At 45.1% G+C, this 13,943-nt stretch overlaps 1 protein-coding gene and 1 long non-coding RNA gene across 4 annotated transcripts in view; one reads left to right on the top strand and one right to left on the bottom strand.

The window, feature by feature from the left end:
- Positions 1–1,971, top strand: part of EDARADD (EDAR associated via death domain) — a 57,661-nt gene extending 55,690 nt beyond the window's left edge. Inside the window, exon 6 of one of the 3 annotated variants that reach the window (XM_082720861.1) lies at positions 9–1,971. In XM_082720861.1, coding sequence (XP_082576987.1) covers positions 9–391 — 383 coding nt within the window. In that variant the 3' untranslated portion in view covers positions 392–1,971. The remainder of the gene's footprint in view (positions 1–8) is intronic. The other 2 variants (XM_082720864.1, XM_082720863.1) reach the window with 2 other exon arrangements.
- A 2,119-nt stretch (positions 1,972–4,090) lies between these two features.
- The window catches only part of LOC309859779, a 33,448-nt gene continuing 23,595 nt past the window's right edge, over positions 4,091–13,943 (bottom strand). The window contains exon 2 of the long non-coding RNA XR_014308897.1: positions 4,091–5,489. This is a non-coding gene — a long non-coding RNA (uncharacterized lncRNA). The remainder of the gene's footprint in view (positions 5,490–13,943) is intronic.

Below are 13,943 nucleotides of genomic sequence, written 5' to 3'. Positions count from 1 at the left end.
CCCCACAGATGTAAGCAAAGGCGAATCCTGCAAGGAGAACTGTACTTGTCCCTCCTGCTCGCTCCGGGCCCCAACCATAAGTGACTTACTCAATGATCAGGACTTACTTGACGTCATCAGGATAAAGCTGGATCCGTGTCACCCAACAGTAAAAAACTGGAGGAATTTTGCCAGCAAATGGGGCATGCCCTATGATGAACTGTGTTTCCTGGAGCAGAGGCCTCAGAGTCCCACCCTGGAGTTCCTGCTGCGGAACAGCCAGAGGCCAGTGGGTCAGTTGATGGAGCTGTGCAGGCTGTACCACAGGGCCGATGTGGAGAAGGTCCTGCACAGGTGGGTGGATGAGGAGTGGCCCAAGAGGGGGCGTGGAGACCACCCCAGGAACTTCTAGACCTCTGCTTCTTTGCACTGGCCTCTTTGGACCTGGAGACAACCACAGGTTAAGGAGGAATGGGGATCTGTTCTTTTTTTTTTTTTTTTAAGAGTTTAGGATAAGGACATGGAACTGTGGACATGGGTTTTCCCCAAAGCTGGGGTTTGTTATTTTTTGTTGTTGTTTTTTGTTTTGTTTTGTTTTGTTTTGTTTTTGGAGGGTTAGGCTATGTTTTGGTGGCGGATTTTTGTTTGTTTAGTTTTGCACATCGGTTTTAATTTAATATCCAAATCCAGAATCAGGAAGGATACTTTGTAGACTCCTATAGGGACTGGGGTCGAAGACTACAATCGGAATGGATTCCTGCCATGATGAAAATAAAATTGCCCTTTCCCTTCAATGCTGTGGAAGCCTGAAATAAGAACGAGGATTGTCGATGGCCCCATGCGATCGTCCCCCATGGGACCCTTCATGATGGGCAGCGTTCCCACAGCTTACAAGAAAACGGCACAGAGACGTTACCTAGTTTGTACCTTTTTCAGTCATAAAGTACTTAGGTGAAGTGGCAGGGTGTTGGTATTATGGGCCAGACCTTCAGACCGTATGTGCCATCTTCTTTATTGATATACTTTGGTAATCTGCACACTATCAAAAATGGCATTCGTCCAAATGTTTTTTCCAAGAAATGCAAAATTGGTGGTGGGAGGACAGAGTCCAGAATCTGCAGGGGAATAAGGACCTCGGGCGTGGTCTTTGACAAGAGAGTACCAAAAAATGCCCTTTGTCACCCAAGATTTTTTTTTAATTAACTTAATATTTACTTTTATGTCTTTTAGATAAGGCTGAATGTTTCACCCCTGAGATCAAGCTCAGTTAAATAAATAAAAATCACCTGGCCCGTGGTTGAAGTATAACCACTCTTCTAACCGCTGTCCAGGGGCACTGACAAACACTACATAGCGTTTAGCCAAGAACAGGGAATCGATATCAAAATCCACACTTAAAAGGATTTTAAACCAAATGAAAAATTGGGTCCAAGCAATATCTGATGTTCTTATTTGATGGTTTAAAGGGAAGTCAAGTGTGGAGGATGGAAGGTTTTGTTCCTGAAGAGAACCGATTTTCTCGATTTTTTACAGGGTAACAGATACAAGGCTTGCTTGACAATTCCAGAAAAGGCGCTATTTGGTTTTGGCTGTGGGTTCAGAAAATTAAGGCACTTGTTACAGTTTGGTGGGATTCTGTATACACCTTCGATTCAAATTAGCAAAAATGATGAAGAGCATTGATGTGAGTACAAAAAAAAAAAAAAGATTAGGACTAGCGCAAAAGGAAAGTATTTTCTCAACCACCAACATATTTTTCCATGGATAGTTTTAATGGTTTTTATTAGGTTGCTAATATATACAGTGAGCTTCACTATCAAATGTGAACTCTAAGCTAGGAAAAGCTATGGAGATTTCCTCATCACTTCTCATCCAGGGTTCTTTGCACCCAGCTCATATTCCCTTGTCTGACTGATCCAATAAATGTCAGGTTTGTCACAGGATGTATTTGAAGGAGCAGCAAGTAATAAAAGGTGGAGATTTTTAAAAATAGGTTCTTCTGCAGTTGATGTCCAATGAGGGGTTGTTAAATATTTATCGTCAGCCCTGCTCTAGGCACCGTACAGAACTCATTAAGGGGGCTCCAGTCTTGTAGGAATTTGGTTTTATGTTACATGTTCTTGTTAAGTTTACATGTGACATGCCCCCCCCCCAATATGTTAGCCCAAAATTTGCTGTGGGAAAATACAGATGAGCTTTGGCATTCGTTCCTGACCTGCTAGGGAAGGGGAACAGAAAGTGTTGTGATTATTCAATGCAGTATGGTATGGACCCCCAGCGGGGGGATGCTGTCAACTGTGTCCCGCCACCCTTGGGATACAGGGAGCCTGACAAATGTCGGCTGACTGCTGCCTGGCCAGGTGCCACAGGAAGTCCCTTCCTTCTCCGTGCTGCTGGGGAACTCCACCTTTTTATTATAGTTCCCCCCTGCCCACCTCCATCCTGGCAGACTGATCACCCCAGCTCAGCACCAGCAGTCGGGGGGGGGGGGCTCTGACCAGGTAGAAGCAGGGGGTGAGGAAGGAGGGAGATGGGACGGAAAAGCCATTTGGCTCCCTTTCCTCGACCTGCTCCTTCCTCCTCCAGCCTCTAGGTCTCCACCTCCCCCAGACAGAGACCCAAAATAACAGGTGGTAGCGCCACCCCTACCCCCAGCCATCATTCCTGTTAGGGGGTGGACGTAGCGGGAGGGCGGAAGGTTTCCCTTATTTCCAGAGACTTCCTCCGCCTCCAACTCACACAGAACAGAGGTGCAATGGAAAGAAAGAGCAACCTAAGGGAGGAGAGGATTGGAATAATACCACCCGCACTACCCTGCCCTGCCTCTGCTGCTGCCCCACCAACTTCCCTGGTCTTCCCCTCCCCCTACCCCTGGAGTTCCCAGCTCAGTGGGTGCCCAGCTCTATTGACCCTGGCAAGTCGCAGATTCCCCCTCTGCCCTGCCCCCAGTGCTTGGAACAGTAGCGAGGGCTTCTAAATTTCCTTCTGTTAGGGCCACAGCTGCAATTTTTAAAAAATGTTTAAGGTCCTAATATCCCAGATGTGAAATCTGGAAAATACTGTGACAAATTTTCCCACAGAAACACAGTTACAGATGGACATCAGGTTCTTTAGAACAGTCAGTTCTAGATTTCACAAATTCCTAACTTTAAAGTTTTTTATAAGCTGGCTTGGGAACGTGTGTCTGCACATCCCTGTTGGCACTGCTTCTGGGGGGCAGATTTCCAATTCCAAACTCAAACTTCCAATCTCAAAACTGACTTTCAACAGAACTTATCAACTTATGTATCTTCAGTATGACTATTGTTCCTAAGTGTCTGCTGAACTTAACTTTGAATTAGATCAAAAATGTTAAGACGGAATTCAGGGGATTCAGGTATGGATGGAGTGGTGTGGGCTCCTTTACGGTCAAATTCAGGAATTTCGGGAAAAGCATGTGACCACAGAGTCATCCCCCCACCCCTCAACCCCCCCATTTGGCATCATTACTTCCAAAGACCTCATTGAGAATAATTTCCAATCCTAGCTATGAAAGCTTAAAATTCCTGTTTATAATTGCATGAGGGAAATGGCAGGGTAGGCAGGGTTGTTGTTGTTGTTTTTTTTAAATAGGGGAGTTGACATGACTATACTGTTTGAATTTGATTCTACCGTTATTTGCACCTACTGCCATCTCTAGCGATTGGCATTTACCTTATGATAAGTTTGAATTATTAGAAATACGTTAGCAGAGGGGCACCTGCATGGCTCAGTGGGTTAAGCCTCTGCCTTTGGCTCAGGTCATGATCTCAGGGTTCTGGGTTCGAGTCCTGCATCAGGCTTCCTGCTTCCTCCCTTCCTCCTGCAGGGGAGCCTGCTTTCCCCTCCCCTTTCTCCCCCTGCTGCTCTCGTCACTCATGCTCTCTCTCCTTCTCTCACTCGGTCTGTCAAATAAATAAATTCTTAAAAAAAAAAAAGAAATATATTAGCAGACAGAAATTCAGCCAAGAAGTTTTCTTAAATACAAGTTCATCTGGACTCTAGACTTTGATTAAATGTAGGGTGACTTTTGTCTCTGTTACATACGGGCATATCAAAGAGTAATCCTCAACAGAAATAAAACCAGAACTCATTTGTGTAATAACCCAAAATACTTTTTAAGTTAATTTTCAACAAATACATATTGTAACAGGACACCTGGGTGATTTAGTCGGTTAAGTGTTGGACTCGTGGTTTCTGCTCAGTTTGTGATCTCATGAGTCATGGGATCAAGCCCCATCTGGTGCTCTGAGCTCAGCAGAAAGTCTGCTTGAGGATTCTCTCCTCTGCCCCTCCTGAGTTATTTATTAAAAATAAATAACTTTTTAGCACAAATACTGTAACAGCATAAATATGCTGAAACTTCACGAAAGTGGGAGTGGAAAGGAAGGAAATCACTTGATAATTAATTGATCAAATAACTGTTAAAATGTAAGTTAATTAATACGTAAGTTTTTCCCATGATATGTTCCTGGGGATCTTGGTTAAATTGTCCATGCTACGAATGAAACTGCTTATGATGAGTTCTTTTTGCCAGTAGAAAGATGAAATCACTTTAGCTACGTTCCAGGATACAGTCTTTCAAACAGCACTTGCGTACTGCTGTGTTACATAGTGAGGCTTTATGTTATGAGCCTACTTTATTTGCTTCCAATACAAAATGTGGAGATTTCATGTGAGAAAGGGAAGCAAAGCCACAATAAACACCACACACACTCAAGACACATACACGAGGAGCCACGCTTCCTTCGATTGTAAGACTTAAAATGGTTAGGGCTTCAGTTGTTTGCCAGGATTGCCCAATGATATTTCTTTTTTAAGGTTTTATTTATTTATTCATGAGAGAGAGAGGCAGAGGGAGAGGGAGAAACAGACTCCCCGCTGAGCAGGGAGCCGGATATGGGACTCCATCCCAGGACCCCGGGATCATAACCTGAGCTGAAAGCAGATGCTTAACCGACTGAGCCACCCAGGTGCCCCCACCAATATTTCTAGATATCCCGTATGGAGAATGCACCCATTGTTACCAAATAACAATCATTCAACAACATAGAAAATTTGTGGTAATAGAAGATGGTACATTTCAGGGTCTCCTTGAGAGTAATTTTTGTGTGGTGCTGCCCTCTCCTGGAGCATAAAATGGGCACACACATCCTTTCTGGTTTGACTGCTGTCCTAAGACCAGCCCAGAACCAACCTTGTATTCATTATAGTTTACCACCTATAATGATGAAAGATGGGAAAAGCTCAGTTATCTTCCAGAAGGAGGCTGGCAGAGCTGACATGGCGGTCCAGTAGACCCTTCGTCCTCTTATCAGTTGTGTGATCGGCCTGCTCTCCGAATAGGTCCAGGCTCTGGGAATTCTGTCAATGAGACTTTTCCTCCATGTAGTTCTAGAGCTCGCTGTTTGTGGATGTTTGCGCTTTCTCCCTTCCGACTAAGCAGCGCTCTTCCGTATTCAGGGAAGTGGCTGTGAGCAACAGTGACTTTCCTGTAAAAAGGCAAAGGCATCACTCTCAGTTACAGCAGCCGTCAACCACGAGCACTAGCTTTCTTCTTCCTGTATAATTTAAGTACAAAAATATATTCTTTTAAACAAAAACATATTCTTTTAAAAACAACATTCATAACTAAGGTCTAGCAGATTTCCTGTTTTGTTTTTTTTTTTAAAGCAATAGATATTTTGTTTTGAACCAAAACCACATCCTCCTTATAACCTTCTCCGCTTCTGCCCTTCCTGTTCTATACTTTCCCTTTCCTGGAGCCCATGTTTCTGCTTCGGGTTCTTATCTTAGAGCCATTCACTTGTTTCTGAGTCAGATTTCTTTGCTGCGCCCAAGGCCCTCTCCCTCCCAGGTATGGACTTCCTGGAACATCAGCTTCCTCTGTTCACTTACACAAGCAGAAACGATGCTTTGGTCATTTTTCATATTTAATGACACTTTGGGCCTAATAATGTTCAAACCGTTTCCTACCCTTGTAACTGAAACACACATAACTACGTTCGCCCAAAGAAGGGAAGAGAAATGGTCACCCCGATTTGCTGCACGATTTCCTGCTTGGGAATTCAGACTGAAGCTTGTGCATTTGGGTATAAATGGATGAGGGCAAGTCTTGCTTCCCTGGTGTGTAGAGAAGCTCATGGCTGTGATCCTAACCCTTGTGCTGGGCCTGCTGAAGCCTTGGGATGCATGGGACCCCAGTGGGGTGCTCCCCACCTCGAAGCCCACAACAGGCAAGAGCTCCCTCCTGGAGCTGTGCTTGGCTGAGGATGCCTTGTAGAAACCAGCTCCACAGCTGACCTGAAGTCATCAGTCAACAGTGCAACTTGAGATGAAATGATTTCCAAAAAACGCTTTTGGAAATGTTAAAAAAAGGGGGGGGGGGCTTCTCTTGACTTCCCAAGCTGAGCCACACTCTTCCATGTTATGTGACAGCCAGTGACCCCTGTTCCTTTGAGGCATGCCCTCAGAAGCTTCCTGGAGGACATTTCTTTAGCTGATAAAGGCGATGCTTTTAAACAACTGAATTTCTGTGATACTCCATTTATATATCTTAATGGTATACTTTTTAAGCTGCTCTCATTTTGATGTCCTATATGATTTTGTATTTTTCTTATAAACAACTAAAGATTATAATAACTCTAACAATGGGTACTTCAACATTAGAAACTGATGTCAACCATTATCTTGGACTGGTGCTTTTATATGGATTCCAACGCGATCATTGATTCATGTAATCTGTTGTCAGTCATCAGTCAGAAAACTAGTGAGTTTCTTAAATTGTGTTCTGGACACCGGGGATGCAAAGATAAGCAACACCATCCCACCCTCAAGGAGGCTGTAGAGAAGGTGAATCCCTGTACACCATGAGAGACATTCCTGGGAAGAGCAGTGTACATGCGGTCTGGAATGGGCAAACAAAATGGAGAATCACTGAGATAGGAAGAAAGACAGGTAAATAGACACTCTGATATCCGTACATGAAGGATGATTTTATGGTTACTTTCTGCTTCTTCTACCTTTCTGTCTCTGGCCATGGCTTGTCCTCTAAGCTGCCAGATATCACGAACTAATGACCTTGACCTTTCCACATGGATGCATCCTCAAAGTCAACCTATCCTAAAGTGAACTTGTGACCCTTCCTTCCAAACTTGTTTCTCACCAGAGTTCCCTATCTCACCACTCACCCTGTTGCTTAAGTGAGCATAAAGATCTCGTTTCCTGCCAAGTCTACCTCCCTAATGTCGCTGAAATCTCTTCCCTCCTCCCCATCTTCATGACTGCTATCTTAACTCAGTCTCCCTTCCTCACCCTGTAAGGGCCTCCCAGCCAGTTTCTACCTAGTGGATGGATCCTGTCATCACCATGTTAACGTCTTCTATGGATTCTCCTTTGTGAGGTAAGTTACTGTGAGACAGCCCCCACCTGCTGCCATCTTGCTCCATTCTCCCACAGCTCCTGGTGCTTCAGCCTCGCTGGATCCTAGGTCCTCACGGTTGTCATTCCTTTTCCTGCCCATGTCTTCACCCCATGCAGCTTCCCCTGCCCTGTCCACACATAGCTGAACTAATACCTGGATACAGCACCTTTCCCATCTGACCCTACTCAGCTCCAGGCTTCACCCTCAACACCAATAGCTCAGAGAAAATGCCCCTGACTCCCAGAATGGTTGTCTTCCGGCCATCTACTCCACAGCCCGAACCGCAAAAGTGACCACTTACTCTACTCACCTCTGGGTCATCAGTACTAACTAGCCTCGAAGAGATTCTAAATATGTTGAATGAATGAAGTGGAATTAGTACATAAATAAATATGCTAAATAAAGCCATCTTTCTTTACACAGCCTGCGAGGAGGAAAAATTTTAAATAGAAAGTACAAAACAAGGGGCTTCCCTCTCCAAGCCGTGAATGCCTCTGGACACTAGAACTCTTGCTCCTCTCGAGGTTCACCTGTTCCCTCCTTCCCGTGGGCTTAAAAGGTCAAAGCAAAAATGTGGAATTTACAAAGTGGCGATGGACCCACAACTTTGTGAATATTCTAGAAGGCACTGAATTGGGCACTTGAAAATGGTTAATACGGTGAATCTCATGTCCGGTAAATTGTACTCCAAGTGGGGAAGGAAAAGAGCTTAAAAAATCATCACCGCTGCCCCCACAGGAGAAAGTGAGGCGGAAAGACCAGCTGAGAGACAGGAGCCTGCAGCTGGGCGAGGAGAGAGGGCCAGGGAGAAGGCAGGAAGTGGGGAGGCCAGCAAGAAGCTGGTTGCAGACCGAAAACGAATGTTAACATGCTGTGTCAACTACACTCAAAATTTTCTTTTTAAAATAATAAAATGAGGGCCACCTGGGGGCCTAGGTGGGTTAAAGCCTCTGCCTTCTGCTTGGGTCATGATCCCAGGGTCCTGGGATGGAGCCCTGCATCAGGCTCTCTGCTCAGCGGGGAGCCTGCTTCCCCATCTCTCTCTCTGCCTCCTCTCTGCCTACTTGTGATCTCTGTCTGTCAAATAAATAAATAAAATCTTAATAACAAAATGAAATATAAATATAAAACCAGAAAATGAGCAAAACAGGGAGCTGGTCTTAGCCAGTTAAGACTGCTCTGTGACACACCTCGCCCCCTGCCGAACCAGGCCAGTTGTGGTCCATCTCCTTCATGACAGCAGGGTGACAAGAAGCACCCTGGAGCCCTGCCTTCCTCTTCTCTCCACGTGCCTCAGAGCTGAAGATCCAGTTCCTCAGAGGGTCTGTGTAGCGAGGGACTATGCTCCCAGTGCCACCATGCATCCAAAGACCGTATCCTGATGGCACCTTGGCCGCTCCCTGTCCCAGGTCAGAACAGGACAAAACACCAAAGAGGCCCAAGTGATCATGGCTGTTGCTGTTGGATTTGTACAAGTTACAGAAAATCATCGTATGTTTGGTCTAGACTCAGTAAATAATGTAAGAGAACCAACTGGACCACTAAAACAGAAGGGAGTATAAACTGAAGACAAATAAATTATGGTATTTGTTTTCCATTCAAACTTCTCGCACTGTAAAAACAACAACAACAAACAAAACGAGTTTAACTTCATGGTTGCCTATAGCTGCCTACCATCTACATCTTTCTTCTCTCCTTTACAGCCTAGCCTCTTGAAAGAATTTGTCTGTTCTTTTGGTCTAGAACTCTTAGTTTCCCATTGGATTCACTGACTTGCTGACTGGAGTCTGACTCCAGTGAAAGTATCTGGCAGAGGTGAAGAATGAACTTCTAACTACTGAGGCGTCCACTCATCCACACCAGGACTTATCCTTATGTAGACGGGAGCTCATCCTGCTCTGAGCGTGGCCTCTAGTGTCCACTGGCGAGGCTCACATCTGTTGCCGAAGTGGCAGCACAGACCCAACAGAGAATGGTTGCATGGGATCTGAGGAGCTGCAGAGCTGAGGCTCCAGCCCTGGCTACTGCTGGCTGGATCTGGACATGTGGGGGGAATGGGACAGGCCTTCCCACCAAAGTCATGTCTGCAGGGGCCTCCCAGGAGAGAGCACAATCTGAGAAAAGGAACTGAGAAAAGTATACAATAAAGTCCTAAGCTACTAACACATAGTCATTGGAAGGAAGTAGGAGTTTTCAGCTACTATAGTGAGTGCTTCTAGAATATTCCACCAGTGGATGCCCCAAACCTAGAGATCCCATCAACAAATACCACACCTCTGACAAACTGTGGCTCAAAGGGAAGGGAACGGTGCCCCCCTCACTCTGTCACAAATTCCCCTGGAGCTTTGCCACCCTGACTGCCCAGGCTGGCTATGGCAGAACAGAACCGTGAATAGCTGAGTGGGGACCAGCAGGGCCTTTGACCCCCAGAGCCACAGCCATGTGGCTGGAGAAGGGCCCTCCATGCTCGGGGAGAAATGCTTTATCCAGAGAAGGCTGAGAATCCCATGGGAGAGAAAGCCAGAGGTGATGTCACCAGTGTCTCCCAGGGAAGCATTTCTGCCTGGAGAGAACTCAGCAGGTGCCGAGGGCCTCCTATCTGCAGGGAGAAGTGAGAAGCTGGGGAAATTTTTCTTTCATTCTCTTGTCTTTCCCTTGGCATCTGAGACTCCATTTTCTCCCAGTTCTTTTCTACTTCTCTGATTTTTTTCCTTCTCATCCCCTTTGTGACCTCCTCTGCCTCAGTGACTCACTAAATGGTTGTGGCTCTCAGTGTTGCATTTTTCCTTCCCTGCCCTTCTCATGTTCTACTCAATCTCTCCGACTTCGACTACAACCTCTCTGCTAGTAACCCACGATCCCATTGCTTAGTCCTGACCACCTCCTGTGCCCCCTATACAGAATGCAACTGTCCACTGAACAAGTCCCAGTTGCCTCAAATAGAATACATCCAAAATGGCAGACATCATATCCTGCCCAATATCTGTTCTTCCCCCAAAATTACCTCAGAGAAGAGTGCCCATTTACTCCAGTGAGGAACTCCAGTGAGGCTTGGCATTGCCCTCCTTCGTGACCACATGGTAGTGGTCACTAGTCCCATTGGTCCTGCCTCAGTCCCTACCACCCAGACCAGCTCAGGGGCTCATCTACTCTTGTCCAGCCCTATTGTTGTCATCATAACTGGTCTCCCAAACCCCCAGCCAGTTTCCCTTTATGCCTCACCACCCCAAGTCAGATTACTTTTCTGCTTAAATTCCTTTGTTTGCTTCCCCTGCATTCTACTATCTCCCACCCCCAGCCAAATCAAATACCTGTCCCCATCAGTGAAGGTGCTTCAACTTAACATTTAAATATTTAGTCAGAAAACTTTCAGATGGAGGAGGGTGTTTTCTGGAAGGTTGCTGAAAGCTTCATTCCTTTCACAAATAATGCTGTGGTGTAAGCACCATGCCAGACCCTGAGGAACTGGGTAGATGTGATTCTGCCCTTCTGACCACGTGCCCATGGATGGGGCAGCCCACCCCAGCATCACTGCCCCATCTCAGCCATGTCCCTCCCCCACTAAGTGCCAGATCTAGCAGCTTCTGGTCTACCTGGCCAGGTTCCCCCCATCATAGCTAAGAAGCAATTTCCAAATGCATGTGTAGTAGGGTTCTTAAGAGAAGCAGAACCACTAGGGTGTGTATATTAATACAAAAGGAGACTTATTCTAAGGGATTGGTTCATGGGACTATGAAGGCTGACACATCCCGAGATCCACAGTATGAGTCGGCAAGCGTGAGACCTGGGAAAGCTGGTCATGTTAAGTTCCAGTCTGGAAGCTGATGGGCTCAAGACCCAAAAAGAGTAATGTTTCATTTGAAATGTACAGGCAGGAGAAGATGAGTCCCCGCTCAAGCCCATAGCTCCCTTTTACTTGTGGGCAGCTCAGGCCCTTGTTTTATTCAGGTCTTCCCTTGACTGAATTAGACCGACCCACGCTGGGGAGGGCAATCTGCATACTGGGTTTGCCAAGTCAAATGTTGAACTCACCCAAAAACCCTATTACAGACACGCTTAGAATAATGTTTGACAAATGTCTGGGCACCCTGTGGCCCAGTCAGGTTGACACAGAAGGTTAACTCATCATAGCACGTCAATATATTTGACTGAACCTAGAATACTTTTAGGAAATACCGACCTCTAATACACTTAGAAATTGGTTTACTTTTTAAAAATGATTGAGGGCTTAGGGAAATCCTTGAAGATAGGTCCACATGGTGGACCTTGAGGACATGGTGCTAAGTAAAATAAGTCAGACGGAGAAATATGCTCTTTCTTATATGTGGAGTCTAAAAACAAGCTCATTCAGAAAAACAGATACGTGGTTGACAGAGACCACGGAGGGGGAGGGGAGGGGGTGCAAAATGGGTGAAGGGACTCAAAAGGTACAAACTAATAATCATCAGATAAATAAGTCATGGGGATGTCACATACCACAAGGTGACTACAGTTACCAATACCATATTGTATATCTGAAAGTGGCCAAGAGTTAATCTTAAAAGTTCTCAATATGAAAAAAAAAATTTTTTTTTATCTATGTGTGGTGATGGATATTCACTTGACTACTATGATCATTTCACAATGTCTACATATATGGAATCATTATGTTGCACCCTGGAAACTTATACAAAGTTAACGTCAATTATACCTCAATAAAAAGGAAGGAAGAAACACAGATGGTGAATAAGCACATAAAAAGATGTTCCACGTCATATGTCATCAGGGAATTGCTAATGGAAACAACAAGAGACACGTCTTAGAATGGCCAAAATCCAGAACACTGACTCCACCAAATGCTGGCGAGGATGTGGAGCCACAGGAATGCGTCTTCATTGCTGGAGGGAATACAAAACAGTTCAAACATTTTGGAAGACAGTATGGAAGTTTCTTACAAAACTAAACATGCCTTTATCGTATGATCCGACAATCACACTCCTTGGTACTTATACAAAGATCTGCACAGAAGCCTGAACACACATGTTTAACTGATTTTTTAAAAAATATTTTTATTAATTTATTTAACAGAGAGAGATTGTCACAATTAGGCAGAGAAGCAGGCAGAGAGAGGGCAGGGGAAGCAGGCTCCCTGCTGAGCAGAGAGCCTGATGCGGGGCTCGATCCCAGGACCCTGAGATCATGACCTGAGCTGAAGGCAGAGGCTTAACCCACTGAGCCACCCAGGACCCTGAACACACATGTTTGTAGCAAATTTATTTATTTATTTATTTATTTATTTTAAAAGCTATACCTCCAACTGTGTGTGAGACAAACACTGTAGTCAGAAAAGAAGGACTTTAAAACCTTGAATAAAAACAGGAACACTCTTCTTAGCTCTAGCTAAGTCAGGAAACCTGAATGACAGCTCTTTATCGCTGTGTTTCGATTATGTTTTTGAGAGGTGCCCTACTGGGGTGTCTGGGTGGCTCTGTCAGTTAAGCGTCTGCCTTTGGCTCAGGTCACAGTTCCACGGTACTGGGATCAAGTCCCACACTGGGCTTCTTGCTCAGCAGGGAGCCTGCTTCTCCCTCTGCCTGCCACTCCCCCTGCTTGTGCTCTCTCCCATAAACAAAAAAATAAAATAAAAAAAAGAGAGTGCCCTATTGATCAAATTGTTAGCTAATTCTAAGAGCCACATATGGGAAGTTGTATTTTTTTCATTCTCCATATGATGAAACAGAATGACTAGCACAAGGATGAAGATACAGTTATTCAGAACATCAAGAAGGGCCAAATGCCAAGGGTATTTAAAGAGTAAGACCCTCCTTTTCCTTGGAGAATCTAGAGCCCAGTCTTGGCTCTGGCCTGTACATCCCTCCTAAATCCCCATAACTGGTGGGGATAGTGGCTGCTTATGTCGTAGGATTTGAGTCAGAAAACGTTTCCACTTCCTGCCACCTCCGTTGGTGTGGCTCTCCTAGCCCATCTTATTTTGCAAAAAAGACCTAGGCAAAATCTTATAAAAGTTCAGTGAAGGTATAACCTACTCTTATTTTCTGTTTCTATGAGAGAAATTTGGGGGTACCTCTGGGACGTAAGAACTGTGGCACTTAAATATGGCAAAAGTCATCGCCAAACCAAAAGGCACCTGGGATTTCCCGAATTTTAAAAGTAATGACAGCTAATGTACTTACATGGTATTTATAACTTGTTTATATATGTTACAGATAATTAACTCTTTAAGCCCTAGGGCCCTATGAGGTAAGTACTCCTCTTATCTCCATTTTATGGATGAGAAACCCAAGGCACAGAATGTTTAAGTCACTTGCTTAAGGTCATATGGGTGGCAGCATCCAGATCCCAACACGTGGTCTGGTCCCAGAGGCTCTGCCCTGGACCGCTCAGCTCTGCTTTCACAACAACCCAAGGACAGGAAGTGAAGAAACACACATGCAAAAATGACTACCATGAGGAAGTCACAAGATTCCTGGAGTATCTCCAATTTCGTTCCTCTTGTTATTTTTCAGAAGCTCTGTCGGTTTCC

The sequence above is a fragment of the Mustela nivalis genome, assembly GCF_964662115.1.
Source record: "Mustela nivalis genome assembly, chromosome: 2".
NCBI lineage: Eukaryota > Metazoa > Chordata > Mammalia > Carnivora > Mustelidae > Mustela > Mustela nivalis.
The sequence above is the reverse complement of the archived record's forward strand: the minus strand, read 5'-3'. Positions and strand labels throughout refer to the sequence as shown.